Genomic DNA, 21,305 nt, shown 5'->3' on the forward strand with positions numbered 1-21,305 from the left:
CATCCAACTACTGAGGGATCTGGATGCAGAGATCATGACTAGGCCCCAGGTGGATCTCTGGGAGTCCAATTAGCGAGAATGAGGAGGGTTTATATGAGAGAGAATTGTTGAGACCAAGGTCGGATAAAGCACAGAGACAAATAGCCAAACAAACGGAAACACATGAAATATGAACCAATGGCTGAGGGGTCACCAACTGGATCAGGCCCTCTGAGTGGGTGAGACAGTTGATTGGCCTGATCTGTTTGGGAGGCATCCAGGCAGTGGCACTGGGTCCTGTGCTCATTGCATGAGTCGGCTGTTTGAAACCTGGGGCCTATGCAGGGTCGCTTGGCTCGGCCTGGGAGGAGGGGACTGGACCTACCTGGACTGAGTCCACCAGGTTGATCTCAGTCTGTGGGGAAGGCTTTGCCCTGGAGGAGATTGGAATGGGAGGCGGGCTGGGGGGAAGGTGAGGGGGGCGGGAGGGGGGAGAACAAGGGAATCTGTGCCTGTATGTAGAACTTAATTGTATTGCAAAATAAAAATTTAAAAAAAAAAAAAAAAGAAAAAAAAAAATAAAAAAAAAAAGAAAAAAAAAATAAAAAAGAAGATCAAACAGAAAACCATGGCAAACTGACCCTCAGACCAGGAATACAAAACATGACCCTTCTATTTCACTTATCATTCTTACTATCCCTGCCATATGGTGACAGGTGAATGCTGGAAGACTTTCTGGTCTCCAGTGTAGGTGTCTGACCCCAACAAGGAGTGCCTGGCACTTTAGCCACTAAACACGGTGATCACCGTCATCATTTAATGATGACACTGGACCAGATAACATCAAAGAGAAAGTCCACATTCCAAATAGAGACCCTCCAGCTTCCCAGTTGCCAAGGGATTACCACCTCTGCAACGATCCCATAAGGAGAGCTATAAGCAATGCTCCTTAGTCACTTCATGAGAAAGGAATGATGGGAGGAAATGGCATCACTGCAGCCAGATGGACACTTTCATTACAGGATGAAAAACCAAGAATGCAGAAGAGATGACTTAGGATTTTTCCATTCCTTCTAAATGAAGCACAGTCTGGTTGGATTTTGCTTTGATATTTGTCAAATATTCAATAATTTTTACTGAGCATCTAGGGTTTGCCAGAGATGTATATGTGTGAACAAAACAGACTTCTGCCTTAAGAAAGTGTGTCCTTGCCAGGCACTCGGGAGGCAGAGGCAGGCGGATCTCTGTGAGTTCGAGGTCAGCCTGGACTACAGAGTGAGTTCTAGGAAAGGTGCAAAGCTACACAGAGAAACCCTGTCTCGAAAAACCAAAAAAAAAAAAAAAAAAAAAGAAAAAGAAAAAGAAAAAGAAAAAAAGTGTGTACTTCACCAACTTCCATGTTTTTACTATAATCCCTGAGACTTCTGGGGTAGGATGGAGTTGAGAAAGCTACTCTAGAGCTCCATCAACCTGCCTACAAATGTCCTCCCATACAGCCTGTGGTCTTTGTTTCAACAGGATAATTGAACTTTTTTTTTTTTTTTTAACTTGGCTTCACAAGCAGAACAGATTTTTATAATTCAATCTGAGCCACAGAACTTTATTCTGGTCAATGTTGGTTTGAATGACAGATGACTTGTATTATTTTCAAAGGATTTTCAATCAAATTCTGGAAATCTGTTGCCTGCTATTTTACTGATTAAACAGAAGCAAAAAGATAACTCCCATCAACCCATGAAGGCATCCATCATCTGAAGCAAGCGCTGCTGGGGTACCAGCCTTCCGTCCTCCCCAGGTGATGCTCATCATCCCAGCCCTCCCATTTAGTATCTGCTCCTCTTCCCATTATTCAAGCACACTGAGCCAGCAATTCTCCATTTCCAAACATCACCGAATCTTCCTGTGCTGTATCATTCCCATCCTAATATGCTACTATTTTTTTCCACTTAAAAAAAAAAAGAAGATAAGCTAGGTGTGGTGGTTCATACTTGCAACCTCAACATTTTGGAGGCTAAGAGGGCTACTGTGAGTTCTAGGCCAGTCTATGCTACAGAGTAAGACCCTGCCACAAAACAAAATAAAATAATAAGCAAATCATCAACAAAACCTTCTGAACTTACATCTTCTTATTTCTACTTGTTTGTTCCTCACTGTAAACACCTCCAATTGTTATTCCTTGATTTATTTTTAACTACAAATACATGTGCATGGGTATGTGCACTTGAGTATAGGTGCCTGCAGAATCCAGAAGAGGATGTCAGGTCCCCTGGAGCTGCAGTATAGGCACTTGTGAGCTGCCCAACAGGGGTGCGGGGAACTGAACACAGGTCCCCGGCAAGATCAGTACATGCTCTTTACACTGAGCCATCTCTCTAGCCCATTCCTTCATTTCTTGAAAGTGTTCTGCAAGGTTTTCCACCCTACTACTTTATCAAAATTGCTCTTATCAAGTCACTAATGACTGTCGTGTTACTAACTCCAATGCTGCCCTGTCCTTATCCGCCACCTTGTAACACAATCACCCCTTTCTTGAGATACTTTCTTCATCAGCTTCCTCATTTCCCAGGTTGATTTCTCCCATTTTCTGCTGTTTCCAGGTTCCTTTGATGGGTCCTCATTTTCTTTTCTCAGTGGTGTGAAGACCTTCTGACTCACTCTTCAAACTCAATCTACAATCATTCTTGAATTATTTTATTCAAGACATTGAATAAAATGTTGGGACAACATTATGGACTATCTATGATCTCTAAATTAAATTTGTATTTATGATCTAAATTTTAGATTCATATCCAAATGCCTACTTTGCACTCCTTTAGACATTTAACTTAGCCATGGAGATGTACAACTTAAATCTAAAATGAAGCTTACAACACTCATCGGAAACCTGCTTCTCAGGTGATGTTTATCTCAACTAGGGCAATTCTTCCCATCACAGGAACAAAACACTTTGTCATCCTCTATCTCCCTCCTCTCTCTCCTTCTCTTAATTTGCATCAGACCCATCAGAATATGCTAGCAGCTGTACCTTTAATACATGTCTCAAGTCTGAACACTTCTTTCTACCTGTTTGCTTTCCATCTTCCTGGCCAGGCCACCACACCATCATCACCTATGTGGATGATGGCACCAGTGGCTACACATATGTCAGTATGTTCTCTCCTTGACTGCGTAGCCTATCTCAACAGCCCTACTGCTTCTAGTAAAGCCAGAATGAGCATGAACATTTTCAGTGTTCTTGTGGGCATGTTTAACATCCATCACTGTCTATCACTGTCGTATTCACAGGTATCATGAGAAAGTAAAGTACTGTAATTTGAGTCTACACTTTCTGGCCCCAGACAGATTTTCGTATGCAGCTAAAGTTTCTTTGATCCTTATTGCCATGGGGTGTCTTATGGCTGTGGTCACTAGTGCACTGCCCAGAGGTGCATAACTAAGAGTGGAGTGAAACTTGTGTGGTATACTCAAGGCTGTGAACCCTGGTTCACACTGCATCTGGCCACCTAGAGAAAGGCACCACTTGCTCTGTGCAAAGATGTCTACTGCCCATCCAGTCATATACATGTACACATACATATATGCACACATATACATACATATTTGCTTGTACTTGTGCTGTACAATCTTTTCTAATTGTACTGTACAGGGTAGAAATCTTTTAAAAATCTATTTAAAGACTGAAGAGACCAGGAGCTGACCTGGTTGCCACGGTGCACATGGGAATCATCAGGAACTCAACATCCTTTCTGCCAAGACTTACAGAGCACTTTTCCTACTTTTAGTTTCTTTATGGGGTGAGAAACAGAGCAAGCCAACTTGCTTGAATTCTGAATATGGCAAAAAGCAAATAAACTCTAAGGAGAGGGCTTAAGAAGCTGCCTATGAAACATGGAGAACTGATCTGGTCACGGGCCTCTTGGCTTTATGGCTTGTTTATGTTCTGGGCGCCAGAATAAGGACCCCATGGATGAACTGAAGTTTCTGGGATTAAAATCATGTACACATACATTAGCCTCTTGAGATTACTACTGAGTATTTAGCAAAGGTAGTCACACTAGAACAACTTTTCCTAAAAGGCCATTTGGACTCTATACTAAAATGTGCATGCAACTATCCTAATCCTGCTTCCCAGTATACCCACTTAGCACCTCTCACTGCCTCTTCCTGTCTGCAGTTTCATTCTGACATGAGCTCAGATTGTGAAACATCCCCATTACCTCATTAATATTCACACTATCCTGCAAAGCGAAAGGAAGGCCATCTGCTCCCATTTTTGATGTAGAAAACCGGGGACAGATAAATGCATATGTAACTCATGAAGTGTTGGAGCTGTAAGATAGCAAGAGCATCACAATATTTAGAAATAGGGAATAGGGTGCAGGAACTGAAATTTAACACTGACCATTCAGTGTGTCAGGACTCAGACCAGCATTTGTCTCTCAGGACTGAGCAGATTAAACAGAGAACCATTTTGGGGGCATTGCGAATACTTAGTATTTTTTTTAAGGATGACAAAAATAGCTCTTAGAATCTCTATAACCCAACTCGAGGACTTTAAGCATCTTAATAAGAGGTCCCATGCTGATAATATTTTTTAAACAAGCTATTCAACTACAGAAGATTCATCCTGCGATCGACATTTGCAAGAATCTGAACTGAAATGGTGGTTTGGCACTCTTGGCACTGTTTAACTGAAAATAAAGAACCAAAGCACACAGTGGGACTACAGAGAGGAGGGGAGCATTTCCTGGTCATGGCATGTGACAGAGGTATTGGTCTAACATCATCACACAACAAACATCACTGGAAATCCCACGCACTTGGGGCTAACCTCCTAGAGTCACCCAGAGATGAAGAGATAGAACTGGGTGAAATTTTATCCCAGTTTGTGGTTATCCACCAGTAAAGCATGTGCTGTTCTTTCCTACAGCTTTTAAATTCTTCCCCCACAGCACAACACTATCTGGTCCTGTTCTATTTATTTCCTTAAGTGTATGTGACTTGCAGAGCATTAACACATCAAAACATATGTTTCCTAAGTCGGTTATCACATCTCACCTTCACTTAGACTTTCAAGGTCAGAGCTATTTATGGCTATCCATATAATTGGACTTAAAATAAAAGGCAGCAGAAAATAGTAGATTTGTAATGGTCCTTTATAGTCAGCCTAAAAAGAGCAGCCTGGCTCATCTGAATGCCATTTAAATAAATCAGCTTCTTGCTCAAGGCTACAAAACTCCATCTACCAGGCCACCAGTTACTATGCAGCTGACGCAAGCTAGACTCCAGGGAGAAGATGTTTCCTGGGCCCCTAGGAAACCGCTAGAGCTTTGAACCAATTGTGCATTTAAAGCATAATCATGTGGTTAAGTTGCCTCTTCCCTCAGATTGTGCATATCAATCATGTTGGTGGAGTTGCCCTGCATGCTAGACAATGCCAAGGTAGATCATTTCTGGTATTATTATTTACTGTATAAAGCACCGTTAGCTTCAAAGCTTTGCTCAAGAAGGATGAAAAGGTTGCTAGGGCCTGGAATGGGAGGGGCTATATACACTGCAGGAAAGAAGTGGGTGGGCCTGACTGGTCCACCACCGAAATGGATAAACCTAAGGGCTAATGCCAGACAGCAGATGAGGCAAAAGCCCACACTAGGGGGGCTGGAGAGATGGCTCAGCAGTGAAGAGCATTTGCTGCTCTTCCAGGGGACCAGAGTTCAGCTGTCAGAACCCACATCATGGTGGCTCACAACAGTCTGTAACTCTAGTTTCAGGAGATCCAATGCCTTCTTCTGGTCTCCATGGGCAGAAAGCATACACATGGTACACAGACATATATGTAGGCAAAACATCCATACTTTAAAACAAACACAAACAAAACGCTCACGTTAGATAGTGAAGAGAATGATGGCGTAGGTGTGTCACTGGAAGGGCTTCCACACAAGAAGTAGAGAAGGGGACCGGAGGTTAAGAGTATTGCTCTTAGATAAGACAGAGAATATTCTGGAAACAAAGCAGTGTGATGAGTGATGAACCAACCAGATGCTAAGCATGCTGGGTTTAATGTTCATGTAGACATACTCCCAGGCTTTCCATAGTCAGGAAGTAGAGACCCCGAACAAGCTCTGCATCCAATGAAGGTCTTGGCTTCAAAGGAATCAATCTTCCCAAAGACCAACTTTCTTTCAAAGTTCCCAGACAGGATATAGCTTCAGGGTTGACCCAAGGATCCTAAATTGCTTTCCATACAAGAATGTATCCAGAACAATATGGAACAAGTTAGATCTTCAGGGGTTCCCAGGCTAGGAGTAGCCTTTATAAAGTACATAAAACCTGTACAATTGTGAGAATTCTTTGTCAGCCATACACCTTATTAGGATATATATTCTAGTAGCCAAAACACTAAAGTAAATAGCCCAATTTTTAAAAAAGTAAGAGACATTTACAGACATTTCCTCAAAGAAGATATACAAACAGTCCCAAACCCCCATCTTAAAAAAGCTTAACATCATCATTCATTAAGAAAATGCAGGTAAAATCACCCAGAGGTACAACTTCACACTCAGGAGGATTGACATGAACAGAAAGATTTTTAAAAACGGTATGGAGAAACTGGAATGGGGTGTGGTGGCTTACATATGTAAACACAGCTTTTAGTGGGGTCAGGGTCAGCATGACTGCTGCAAGCTTGTCATACAGCAGGAGGACATGATAAAGAGAAAGTAGAATCCTCATACACCATTGGTAAAAATTCAAAAATGGTCCTGGAACAAAAGAGAACAGAGTCTGGCAGTTCCTCAAAATGTTAGACAGATCATGTTAGCAGATGGCCAGCAATTCCACTCTTAAGTATATTCCATAGAATATCCATAGCATCTATCCACAAAACCTGCAAACAAATGCTCATTGCTGCCTTATTCCTAATGACCTAGAATGTGAAATAACCCAAATGCCCATAAACTGTTGAATATACAAGATGTATTAAATTTGTGTAATGGGACATAATTTTGCCATTAAAGATATAATCCCGAAGGTCGGTGAAAACATTATTCTACACGCAAGAAGCCAGACACACAAGCTATATATTATATGCTTCCATTTATGTGAAATGTCCAACATGGGCAAATCTTTACAGGCAAAATGGATTGTTGCTACTGGGAGATAAGGAGCTAGATGATGATGAAGTAATGTCTTACGGGCTTCTTTCTGGGTTGATTAAAATGTTCAGAAATTAGCAGTAATGATTTTACAAATCAAAACATCCAAAAACCTCTACAGTGAGCACTTAGGGTGTATATTGTGGCAAATTAATTTTATTTTAAATGTGCTGTTACTTTAAAAGTCAACAGAAAAGCACAACAGAATGCTTAGGGCCGTAGCTGGAACAATGCAGCTTGGAGAACCGAGGATCCTTCTTCATATATGAAGGACCTGTCTTCATATCTGCACTCCGATGGGGAAATAAACGATTTCTAATGAATTCTGTTTCCTACTTAGGAAAACTGTCATTTACCACTGGCCTTGGCACATGAACCACTGCATTTTAGGACTTATCAGGCCTAGAATGTTCATCATGAGCAAAATTTCATCACTGCCGATATTAACTTTCATGACCCTGGGCCAGGCATCAACTCTGCAAATGCAACTCGACAGTTAATAAGGGAAGGGGTGTGGCTTAACATAGGCAGAAAACAGATACCAGTAAACCAACATAGGAACAGGTACAAGGAGACTGGCAAAGGGGGCACTAGGAGTAAATATTGATGATGTATAGAAGCAAGAGTAAATACAATTTCAGGGACAGACGTAGCAGAGCTCAGAATAATTTCCTGGTTGACAAAGGCTCGGTTTCACAGATAAGGAGACACAGTTTCTTAATCCTCTGCAAACATAAAGGGCGGGCAGGTTTATGTCCAAACATAAAGATACGACTCGTAAGGATTAGTTGTGCAACTGCATGTATATCTCTATGGTTTCAAAGGAGGCAGAGAGAGGAGGGCCCAGGAGGCAAACGAGGGTCTGAAATAGCAGGAGGCAAACAATGGAGGCAAGAGAGAACTTGGGAGAGGAGGCTGGCACCCGGGACGCAGAGTGAGAGACCTGGAGAGGAGGCTGGCACCCGGGACGCAGAGTGACAGACCTGGAGAGGAGGCTGGCACCAGGGATGCAGAGTGACAGACCTGGAGAGGAGGCTGGCACCCGGGATGCAGAGTGACAGACCTGGGATCCAGCGTGTAGCTTGTTAGTGGTAGGGCCTGCACCTGGGCTCAGCTAAACACTTACCCTATTCAGTCTCATTCAGAATTCAGTCTCTCTGTGGAGGAAATTGTCCTATTGTTTTAAACATATGGATAAGCAAAACATAATCCCAAGAGGTTTAAACAGGATATCCACAGTCACACTGCTATCCTAGTCCTAAACGTGTTGGTTCTAAATCATCATACTCAGAACATAAAATGATGGCTTTCAGAAAAATGTTCAGTACTGACTCTAGGCCTAATATAATAGAAATCTTGCTAATTTGTTCTCTCTCTCTCTCTCTCTCTCTCTCTCTCTCTCTCTCTCTCTCTCTCTCTCTCCCTCTCATGAAACAGGCTTTCACCAGGAAGCTCAGGCTAGCCTACAATTCCCTCTGCAACCCAGGTTGGCCTGGAACTCTGTATTTTCCTGTCTCAGCATCCCAGAATGTTGGGGTTACAGGTCATACCACACCCAGATGACACACTTTTTTTTTCCTCCCTTCAGTGCACATGCCCAATTCCACCAAACAATAATAAAGAAAGTTATAGAGCATTACAGGCTCACTTGACCCTTTCCAAGGTCTTATAGACAGGTTAAGAAGCAAAGAAGCCCCTTTTACTCATTTCCTAGGAATTAATCTCTCTTAATCAGGTTTCTTAATTGAAAAACTGCTCCAAGGGAGGTAAAATTCAAGGCTTCAGTACCTGCCTGTCTCTGCTGCTGGTCAATCCATGATTATAAACAAGTCCACATCCATGGAGTCAACCAACAACTATGGATTAAAAATACTTGGAAAATAATTGTGTCTGTATTGAACACACAGACACTTTTCTTGTCATAATTTTCTAAACAGTACAGTCCAACAACCACTTATATAGCAACTTGTATTAGTTATGAGTAACTGAGAGACAACTGAAAAAAAAAAAAAAAACCCAGCAGAGGTTTACGTAGTTTCTTGCAAATACTAGGCCGTTTTATGTGACTGTACTTATAATTTCCAATTAACAGAGAAGCACAGTTATGAGAGCTGCCGGGGACATCAGAGATAAGCCAGCCTTTCATTTCCAGAGAATGGATGCTTGGTGCAAAGTGCCTGGTACAGTCTTACACAGCCAGGGTGTGGGCTAAAAGGCACTCCATCTCTCTAGGCTTGGTTCCTGCCAATGCATGGTTCTGAGTGCGTCCGATAAAGCCATGAACACAGCACTAAATGATGGCCAGACTCCTCCCAAGGCACCAGTTTTACCTTTATAAGAACCGTGTCTGCATTATTTGGTTCACAAATAGAATACTTCATAGAAAGGAAACCAACCTAATAGCATCGCAGCTTTAGCTCTCCAGAGAATTCTGCTTCTCTTTGACTTTGTAACTCCCCCCCTCCCATCCCCCACCCCCAACCCCAGCACTCAGGTTTCTTTTCTACCTGCTGAGGAATGCGCGAAAGCGTGAGTTAAGGTATGCTCAGGATAAAATCATCACCCTTTGTCCTAGTCCACTCCCTACTGTGGCAGTGAACATCATGACCAAAAGCCACTTGGGGAGGAAAGGGTTCTTTTCACCTTACAGCTTACAGTCAGTCCATCATGAAGGGAAGTTCAGGGCAGGAACTCAAACAGGAACCTGGAGGAAGGAATTGATACAGAGACCATGCAGGAATGCTACTTACTGACTTGCTGCCCATGACTTGCTCAGCTTGCTTTCTTATACAGCCCAGGCCCAGCTGTCCAGGTATGGCCCCACTCATCATAGGTGGCACCCCCCCCCCCCCATTGATCACTAATCAAGAAAATGTCCCACAGACTTGCCTGCGTGCCAATCTGATGAAGGCATTTTCTCAATTGACATTCCCTCTTCCCAGATGACTCAATCTTGTGTCAAGTTGGCAAACAAAACTAACCATCACCCTCCTAACCATGTCAGAGCCACAAAGTAGCACATAGTTTGCTAAATGTTGGCTTCTTAGGACTCTATACATGTCTATATTAGTTACTAGTCACTACTTATTAGTCACTAGTTATCAACTGGATGCTTCCTGTGCTTGGGAAGGAAACTACGATGACATGTGGACACATCTGAACAGTTTTAGGAGTCCCTACCATTAAAATTGGCATGGTTTTACTTGTACTTAATGATTTCTTTGGATTCATGGTTCTGAAACTAAAGCCATAAAAAGGAAAAATTTGGTGGTAAGATGCAAAGGACCCACCAGCCCCAAGAGCATCTTTGTTAAGTTAAAAAGAGCTGGCAAGATGACTCAGCAGGTAAAGGTGCTTGCTGAGAAGCCTGATGAACTGAGTTCTTATCACCCTGGGACCCCTATACTGGGGTGGGTGACTCTTACAAGTTGTCCTCTGATTTCTACACGCAGGTATACACATACACACACACACACACACACACACACACACACACACACACGGGAAAAAGGAGAGTGAATCACCCGTTCCCTGGGAAGCCACAGCCTCAAGCTGAAGCACAGAGCTAGTCTGGTGGGGTGACTTCTGGATTTCTGCCCTTATTCATCCCTTTGGTCAGACAGACATCCGTGGACATTATACAGCTAATACAGCTACAGAGCAGCCCTGCTGAGAAGAGAGTATGAAGAGGAGACTTTCTAACGGACTTTTAAGAACTGAAATCACAACTCATTATTCAAAAGGTTGAAGACAAAGTTTTAGTGAATAGAAAATGCAAGCAGTATAAAAGCGAAAGTGAAGTGCTTTTATGTATTTGGATTTTATTTTTATATGTAAATATGCATATACCTGTGTATATGTGCACATGCATATATACTGAGTTGTTATACCTGGCTCTGTGGCACAATGGTCAGCACTATGGACTTCTATATACTGAGTTGTATTTTTAAGGACTGGGGATGTATCTCAGTGGTAGAGCACTTGCCTACTGTGTGCAAGTCCCTGAGTTCAGTTCCCAGGACCTCAAAAACAAACAAACAAACTTTTTTTTCTTTTGTTAGCATGAGTCACAGTAAAAATTATTTGAAAGGTGCTGACTTAATAGAGCTTAATATGAAAAGTGAATATAATTTGGAGGTGTGATTCATCTATGTTCTTAATTGTCATGAGAAACACTAAGGTCTAAGACTCAGGATGCACTTTGGAGTTAGGCAGACACAAGTTCAAATTCAGTTTAAATCTAAACTGAAATTCATCTATATTTTCAGATCCCTTGATCCTGGATCTGCAGGTGGAGATAATACCTACTTCAGAGTGTTAAGAAGGGCGAGCACCTGATAGGAAGTGCCGTCTGCTTTTCAGATCCTCTCTGCCCTTGACTCCCTCCAGAAGGCCAGCAGGGCTCAGCAGTCTCCTGCAGCACAGGGAGGTAGATGCAGCAGTGCCTGAAGCTGAGAGTGCCAAGGAGGCCTAGTGTCCTGCAGTAAACTTTAAATGACTTTCCTGCATGCACACTGTTCCCCATCTGTCCAGAAGAGCTATCTCCCAAGGCATGCTTAAGTTAAATTACAGCTTAATGAAGTTGATTAAAACATTCAAGTGAAACATCCCATGTAAAGCAGTTAGTGAGCAGAGCTAGGTGATATGGATATGGTTAGTGCCCAGTCTTCTGTTAGTGTAACATATGAAATTGCTAGTTGGCCTGGTAAGGATACTCAACAGAGTATTAGACCTTCTAAGTCCAGAAACAATATGCTAAAACACTGATATACTAGGTCATCTCAAACATACTAGATCTTCTTAATACATTACACCGTCTAAGTCACAGCTCTGTTTCTCCACAGAGATCTTGACTGGTAGAAAATTCCCCAAGATCATATGGCCAGGGAACACATGCCAGACCCGGAATCTCTGTCTCAAGGCTTCCTCTTCAGAATAATTCACCCATTCAACAAAAGCAAAAACTTCCTGGTGGTATTTAGATATGGAAATGGGAAAGATGAGAAAGCTGAAGTTAGGATTCTCAGCATATATTTGTAAGAGATCTCCATGTTAGTCATCAGCGTGAACTTTAAAACTGACACAAAAGACATAGGAAACTGGCAATCTACACAAGAAAAACCCAATTTGTCATAAACATATGTTTCAAAGCAGAACCTCCCAATTAATCAGAGAAATGCAAATGAAAACTAATCAAAATTCTAGATTTCACCTGTGGAATTGGTAAACAGTGGAACTTTTAATATTCAACACTGAAGAGTGTAGCAATGCAGTAGAAACTTTAAAAGGCCCAACGAGTTCAGTGTTGAGTTTCTGCTTCTATAGGAACTCACGTGTAATCTGCTGTAGTCTGTTTTTACAGCATGAGTGAAATACTACAATAAATAACACAAGATGATAAAACCAAACAGTGCCTAACATATTACAGGAGAAGGACACACTCTTAGTAGCCTAAGACTTTTAACAGCATGTTAAATCATCTAGAGTCAATATAATTATTAAATCATGCAAGCCTAGTGTCTTTTCCACTTGTGTAAATATGTAGGTATACATGTGCACCAATCTGTCCATGTGAACATGTATGAGAAGTCCGGAGGCACAGAAGCAGAAGTTATGTTTGGATGGTACAATGAAGAGATTAGAGGCTGCTTCAGAGTTTCCATTTTTAGTGTTTTCATTTTTTATAGCCTTGTAAAGTGAATATGTTATTTTAGTGTCTGGTAAAAAACACAATTTAAAAGGCAAGTCTAATATTTAATGTGTCCCATATGAGTTCCTATTAGAATTGTCTCTTAAAATTGATTTGATTCAGAATTTTGCTGTTGGTAGGATTTCTGTGGAGATTGTATTAAACACTCTGGGAGTACATTATTAAAATTTCATGTCACTGTCACTTGCTACATGCACTATCTTTTAGCAAACCCATGGGATGAAATGTATTTCTGGCAATATGGCAGATTAAATATTCAGAAAATCTCTTTTCAACATATTACACCCCCAAATATTGGATAACTTCCCCCAAACAAACAAAATCCATCAAATACAAGACAGTAACAACAAATAGAGAATACGATGAATAAATTCCAAAATAGTATATGGAGAAACAAACTTAGAAAAAAAGGGCAAGAAAAAAATATGAAGAGAAACAGCAAGATGAGACAATAGAAAGTATAAGGGCATAACAGAAAAACTCCAGGTTCTAGGACTCATGGTCTAACAAACTGAGCCTCCAGTTCAAAGAAAATGACTGTCAACCTGCAAAAAAATGAAACCCACAATGTAGCTGCATTCTGCATGTGACAGACATACAGGAAACAAAAGAAGGTGGGAAATCAAAGAGTGGGAAAATTAAACCTGCCAAATGCCTCCAGGAAAGAGATTCACGTAACAAGCCCATTCTTCTTCTTCAAAAGAGATTAATCTATTTCGTGTGTGTGTGTGTGTGTGTGTGTGTGTGTGTGTGTGTGTGTGTGTGTGTGTATGTGTGCTTATACACACACGTGGAAGCCAGAGGAGGGCCACAGGTGTCCTCCTCTATCACTCTCTGCCTTTTCCTTTTGAGGGTCTCCTCTTAATCCCGGGATTGCCTTTTTCTCACCAGGTTGGAAGTCAGCAAACCCCAGCAATCTTCTGCCCTGCTGAGGCTGGGGTTGAAGGTGTGTGCAACCCTCCTGCAATCCTCTGCCCTGCTGGGGGCTGGGGTTGAAGGTGTGTGCAAACCCTCCCCTTACAATCCTCCTGCCCTGCCTGCTGGGGCGGGTTGAAGGAGTGTGCAAACCTCCTGCAATCCTCCTGCCCTGCCTGCTGGGGGCTGGGTTTGAACAGATGTGCTGGACACTGAGCTTCTTACTTGGGTGCTGGGATTTGAACTTCTGGACTTGCACAGCAAGAGCTCTTAACTTTTGAGTTGTCTCCCCACCTCCACACTCCTAGTTGTTTTTGTGAAAACCAAAATGCAGACCTGTAACTAGTTCCACCCAAAAGGAGCAGGGGAGGAGAGGGAGGAAGAAGCAGGGAGGAGGAAGCAGGGAGGAGGAATGGTGGAAGAGAGGGCCAAGAGAATTGTTCTTCTCACTGCCAGTGAACTCAGAGTTCAAACCAGAGGAAACCAGATTACAAGGTGGTGGCCAACAGCAATGTGGACTTAATGTATACAATATCTTTGACCTTGGTGCTCTCCCAAAGGCCTCACTCACGTGAATCATGCCTAGTTACTGACTGGTTAATAGCACACAACAAAGCAAGGAAAATAGCAGCATATTATATCCCTATCTAAACGAATACACAACACTCATAAAATTCTAGTTGATTAAGGATTTGTGACCCCTACATTTTCTTTCTGTTAAAGACGATGGGCAGTTTTCACAGCGGCTCAGAAATACATCCTGCCTCGAACGGTGCTGCACACCTATAATCCCAGCACCCCAGCAACTGAGCAGGATTGAGGTTGCCAGTTCAGCTTTCTCACAATGAGATCAGGAAGACAGGAAGGGAGTGAGCGAGGGAGAGGAGGGAGGAAAGGTAAAATCCTTTTATTTATGTAATACTGGTCTTGATTTCCTTGAAGTTTGTACATCAGCTTTACTAATTTATGTACTAAGTTGGAGGGGCTTGAGTTTTCTAACACATTCTGAATCTTAAGCAAGTTTTGGGCTACACACGGGTGTTTACAAAATTATTTATGATTTAATGAAAGAAATACTTACTAAGGAATATTTATAGTGTTTTAATTCTAATTTTCCCAAGAACATAACTAACAGTTTTAACTGCAAAAAACTGTTGTCAACTTCCAGGAGCACTCAGGTTGAATAAAGCAAGGTGCACTCGGGTGACTAGAGTCTAGCTTCCCACTCTGCTGTTCTCGGCGTCTTTATTTGGATCACTCCCTTGATTAGAACTCAGCTGACTTGCTGTCAGATTAGTGTGCCAAGTCTAAGAAGTTAAATACCATGGACAGCTGCTTTCTGGGCCAGTGACAGCCTAGTACAGTGACACATCAAAACCAGATCTCAGAAGCCAAGCCAGATGCTCCTCAAAATGTCTGCATGTCCTGAAAAGAGACAGCTCTACACCCCGTACCATGCACATTTCTGACTAGCCAGCTAGGAAGGGGCCGGAAGAAAAGGTTCCCGATCATTATAACCAAAAAAATGCCTTAAATTGAAGTTGCACTTAGTACAGATATTTCTGAGCCCCTTCCAAATGGTCTCCTGATTTCAAGCAATATTCTAAGCAGTAAAATTTCAGGACAGAAAAAGTGGTTTCAATGGAGTTTATGATATCATGCGAACCACAGGTATTCACTGTACACAACTAGATTTATGAATGTTATAACATAGTAAATACATCCCCCAAGAGGCACAGCAACCTGCTTAACCCAGTGAGCCACCAAAGTAAATTTGACCTTCAAGGAATGCTTTTGTAAATCAAGCCTATAATCACTCATCCTGATTCACTTTTCATTTAAGAACAGAACAGTAAAAGAAGGGAACCAACATATACCAATCAAACTACATTTGCCACATACTAGATGCTTGTTACATAGATGGGTATAAAACCCCTTCCTGATACCCAGGGAAGTTGGGACAGGTTTCATGGGAGGGGAGATAGAATGCATTGGTATAAAGGGATAGAGGGGAGTAATGTAATAGGAAGGGTTAAATTGGCATAGGAGGAACAGAGAACAGGGTAGAGGAGGAAGTACAGAGATGGATAAATAACACTAAAAGCCTTTCAAAAGTGACACACAGAAACTTTCTGCAGCAGAAACTTCCTATTATAATAAACATACATACATTGAGAGATAAAATGGAGTTGCCCATAGCAGGGCAACAATACCTCCACTAGAAACCACAGCCTATCAAATAAAAAGCCCAGCACCAGGAATGAGTTATTTCTTTCGGAGTCATTGGCCAGAGAGGTCTCATGGACCCCCAAACATTACATGCTATTTCTCATGCTTTTGGCTACTCACCACAGCTGGACCGTAAGATCCTGTTTCTGAAGACACCATATACTTGAGTCACAGAACATTGAGAAATCAAACTGCTGCTGACCTGGAAGCTTTATCTCTACTAGCTAGTTTTCATAGTGCTGAAAAGCAGTAGGCATGCTACCAGAGGAGAAAACTAATCAGTAATTATACTCATCTATGAACCTGTAAGCTACAATAATGACTGGCCTGGCAAGACATATGCATTGGTATAATAATGGCACCAATATCATGGGAGTAACCAACCCCCCTTTTCTATTAGATTTTATTCTCCCTCCCCAAGATGAAACCTATACCTGGCACCATTATACAGCCAAGAGCCTGTGGCTAGATAAGAGAAAGGCCCCAGAGCACTTACTACTATTATTTTGCTAAATGGACAGAGTATTAAACCAACCCTTAATGACTCATTATTATACATATAGGTCAATGCATCTTTCAGTTCTCATCTGAGAAGCTTCAATTTGCAGTAGATGGTGATTAACACAGAAACCCCAGCTCGCCATGGTGTAGAGAATAAAAGACTGGAGAATGTTTGGCCCTAAAGAGAAAATATGTTCTATATCCCTTTCAGGGGAAGACCACACATCCAAGAATGTTTGGGCAGCACAAATTGGTCTTTAAGTATCAAAAATAAGGACACAAAGTTGGGTAGGTAAGAAGAGGGGGTAGAGCCAAGAAAAGTTAGGGGGGACAAATATGATCGAAATATACTGTATGGCACTCTCAAAGAACTAATTAAAAACAACAACAGCAAAACCTTTCCTGCCCGGGCCTCTGTATCATGTCATGACACTATGGAACTTTTTGAAGAGGGTAGTGGTATCACCAAAGGAAATTTGAAAACAAACAAACAACAACAACAACAACAAAAACAAAACCTGAAAAATACACATGGGGCAGTAACACTTTAGGAAAAGAATTCCCAATTTCTCTAAGGTCACAGCCCATTGCTTCCTGGCACAGATCATCCATCATGGAACCAAATTAAGATTTCCAACTTCCTTATTGAAGTGAGTCATTTGAAAGCCATTTCACTGTGCTGAGCCCAGAAGAGCTGATTAGCAAGGACCATCTGATGATCTGTGTGAGGTTATCTAAAATGTGTTTTCTCCATGTTCTCAAACTCTCCTGCCCCGTAATTGCAAAAAACAAGGCAAGGAGGTGAGTTTGCACAAAACATGCTAGTATTTGCTCTCTAGATACCTACATAGTACACTTCTTCCTACAGAGATGTCGGTGAGCTACATTCCGTGCAGGAACTCTCTTTCTAAGTGGCCTGATGACAACAGAGCACTGACTCACTGACTCACAGAAAGAAGCTCCTGGAGTCAAAGTGAGCTCAGCATACCAGAAGGCAAATGGTTATACTCAACCCAGCCCTCCCGAGACATCTGTGCTCAGAGCTGGGGAGCAAGTGCTACAGGATTCTGAAACCTGGAAGGTGATAAGGGCTGGAGTTACTTCAAAGTTCCAGCAGTGATTCCACAGAGAAACTGACAAGGTACAGTTTCCTAGAGGAAATCGGGTTCTTATGAACCATCCCGCTTGAAAACATATGGGTGTGCTCAAGCAAGACACCGCTTTGTTGAGAAAAACAAAAACAAAAACAAAAAACACCCACTCCAATTAGTTATCAAATGCCAAAAGAAATGATGATTATTGAATAAATGAAAGCTGTGTGGTGTGAAAGGACAATAAGAGGATCAACACATGTGGAAATATTTAGGATTATAACCACTATATTTATGATAAAATTAAGCTATACTCAGAATTTCCAAATTAAAAAAAAACACAGAATTAAGAATAAAATTATGGATACAAAAACCATCAGGTAAGGAATGTCAGCCCGAATTGCTGACTTATAAACGACCAGAGACGTGACATGACAATCATCTAATTAAGCAGGGAAAAGCTCTACCAGCTCTACTTTAATGAACAGATTAGGACTGACTGAGTGCACTCTGTGGCCTGCGTATAAAAAGCTATTTCCCAGGTGCAAGAACCAGCTGCATTCCTACCCTGACTCAAATCAGAATACAAACTCTGAGTTCCAACAGCATCTGCAAATATGGCCAACACAATTTTTAACCAAGTATATCTAAGTAAAGAAGGTCAACGGTAGAATTTAAAAAAAAAGTCCCAAGGCATAGTTCCTCAAAAGACTTTTTACTGTTGATGTCCCCGGGGTATTTCTAGGGTGCCAGACCACTTTCTTGCTTCTCAAAACTATGGCTCTTCCTGAGAAATGTCCAGTATTTTGATTGAAATAGATCACAGACTACTAAGCAAATCACTCAAACACACTTGAAGAGAAGTTGAGGGACATCCTTTTTGTTATTAAGGTAGAGCACAGAGCATAAAATATGCCCTTGTCAAATGCCATGAAGGGCATGTCCTCAGCTGTCACAAGTGAATGCATGCTTGCTATATATGGTGCCAAGCAACTTTATAAACTACAGCTTTCAACAAGCACACACTGAAACAAATGTTGGAAGAAATATAGAGTATAAACATGTCTTGGGCCAGAGAGATATCTCAACAGGTGAAGGCGCTTGTTACAGAAACCTGGTGACCAGAGTTTGATTCCCTGAACCCACATACAGATGAAAGAAGAAGCTAAGTCCACCAAGTTGTCCTCTGACTGACACGTACGGTGTGGCCCAGGTACCCACCGACGACACACATCGTGTACATGTGCATGATAAAGATGGTAAAACATTTCTCTTCTGCATGCTTTAATGTATACTCTGTCTGTTGTCTATGTAGATATTACTAGTGATTTTTTTCATTCTGCTTTTACTTTGTGGTTACTACAAAAATCATGATCATCAACCTAGTCTATAAAGGAATCATGCAAATTTAACTAAAATAGTATCACTTTTCTTCTCTTTAGGATCAAATCTCCTACCACTACTCAAACATGTTTTTTTTTTTTTAAATATGTGTGAAAATTTTCCCACATGCAAACATGGAAAGTTTCTGTTATGAACTTGGGTTTTCTTTTTAAAACCACATTCAAAGATGACCTTTTTTAAAGTTAGGCTATAAATCAGAATGCTGCATAATTATGAAATTATATAAAAATTCACTGATGCTGTTCATCTATTGTTTTTCTTTAAGTTATATTTTTTTCAGGTCAGTTTCTTTTAAGCTTTTTACAGATCTGCTTCCTAATTAAGCAACATTACCTCAAATTCTCCCGTGAAAGTACATTGGGTCATGTTTATTATGGTTTGCAAAATGGGCTACTGCAGTACAGAGGCAGGTGCCAGGGCTGGCCAGTGAGTTCCTTCACAGTGGATGCTGATCTGTTTCATATAAGAACACTCGGATCATGAAAAGCAGGCATAGATCTGGGGTGTCACTCAGTCTCGGGGTGCCTGCCTAGCAATGTGAGAGGCACTGGGTCCAGTCCCCAGCACCATGAAATAAAACTGACTTTAAGAGAAAGGGACAAATCACTACAGCCACTGTAACAAAGCCAAACTGCTGTTGAGCCCAAGCTGCTGCTGGAGGGCACAGCTCTCATAAAACAAACTTTCTCTCCTCACCATCTTTACAGAGATGGTTCTTGATCTCCACTATATGCTCATTTGAAAAACAAAACCCTGTCACATTGCTAAGAATATGTCCATAAAAACTCAATTGCTCACAAAATCACTGGGCACATTTTCCTAAAAACAAGTCAATGCTGAGTCTGCCCTGGGATGCTTATGTAACCTGTATTTATATTGTTCTTTTTAACTCTGTAGTAGCTTGGAAACTTGGTAGAGTTGTAGACCAATGTCCCTCAAATTATATTTTCTACTGTTATTTTCACTGGCTCTCACAAAACTGCAGTATGCAATCTGTTACCACGATAGCCCAAAGATCATTATAGTTAAAAACAAAAACAAAAACAAAACCAAGCTGCCAACTGCCAAAACATCTGCATTCAGAACGATGGCTAAGAAAACGGTTAAGTAAAGACTACGTCCACCGACCTTTGCTTGGGCTTCTGGTGCTGTCACCTTGACAACTTTATTGCGATTTATCATTTGCTTCACCCATCCTTCTACTTGGACGTTGAACTTCATGAAAACCACATAAGCAAAGTAAGCTGTTAAGAGGAGTAAGCTTTCCCACCACATGATAACGTTATCGAGGAAAAATATGATCAACATGATCAAATCAACGATGTAGAAGGACACATCCCGAAAGAGCGGCCACCACGTCAGGTTTAATATTTCTCTAGAGAACAGTGCACACATGCCGATAACAAAGAGGATATTGAACACGGCTGAACCTACGATGGTGCCTATGCCAACATTGCTGTGAGCAATGAAGACCCCTATGAGAGACGTGAAAAGTTCTGGGGCTGACCCGCCCGCAGCCATGAAGGTGGCTCCAGCCACATCATCAGAGATGCCCAGTTTTTCAGTGATGACAGTCAAGGAAGGAACGAAGAACTCATCACAGACGATGGCTAAGGCTATGAACATGTAGATCATCCCGATGACGTGGAGGATGATGGCACCTTTTCTGCGCTCCTCCAGGGAAAAGATGTCCTTTGGGTAGTCTCCCTGCTCATGATCAGTGCTGTTCTCAGCTTTGTCTTCCTGAGAAGCAGGTGGCTGTGGGGTGTAATCTCGAATCTTGTCATTTAAATCTAAGAGAGTTCTTTGACGGTGACCCTGTGCTACCCGAGGGCCACTCACATCACTGGCTTCTCCTGGGTTGCTCTGAGTGTCTGTCTCAGTAAAGGCACTGATTGAAAATGGGACAGTGCTCATAGCTACCAGGCCCATGACAAGGCCAATGACTCGAATTAGCTTCAGTTTTTTCCTGGCATTATAATGTCTCCTGCAGCCAGATGGTGACTCATTGGAACACCATTTCTCCAGGAGCCTGACTGTGGTACTTTGGTGCAGATCCATCCTGGGTCTTCTGGTGGATATGGTGGTCTTCACACTTTAGATTCGGCTAGATGGTTCTGTCATACTGTTCCTGGCTTTCTAGTGAATGGTGCTTGTGGGGCACTTCAACAATTAGGGATCCTTATTCTTCACAGAAAGATTTCACCAGCTATACTTAAATAAAAACAACAACAAAGGTAAGTAGGTCACAAAATCTTATCTTTCTATAAAAATAACTTTGCAGATACAATAAAGTCTTGTCCTATAGTACGTGTTCACAGG

At 41.7% G+C, this 21,305-nt stretch overlaps 1 protein-coding gene across 2 annotated transcripts in view; it reads right to left on the reverse strand.

Annotated features, from left to right (window-relative positions):
* The window catches only part of Slc24a2 (solute carrier family 24 member 2), a 220,950-nt gene extending 199,866 nt beyond the window's left edge, over positions 1–21,084 (reverse strand). For both annotated transcript variants that reach the window (XM_059255959.1, XM_059255958.1), the window contains exon 1: positions 20,112–21,084. In XM_059255959.1, coding sequence (XP_059111942.1) covers positions 20,112–21,044 — 933 coding nt within the window. In that variant the 5' untranslated portion in view covers positions 21,045–21,084. The remainder of the gene's footprint in view (positions 1–20,111) is intronic.
* Positions 21,085–21,305: the final 221 nt, after the last annotated feature.

This window comes from Peromyscus eremicus, chromosome 2 (genome assembly GCF_949786415.1).
Source record: "Peromyscus eremicus chromosome 2, PerEre_H2_v1, whole genome shotgun sequence".
Taxonomy (NCBI): Eukaryota; Metazoa; Chordata; class Mammalia; order Rodentia; family Cricetidae; genus Peromyscus; species Peromyscus eremicus.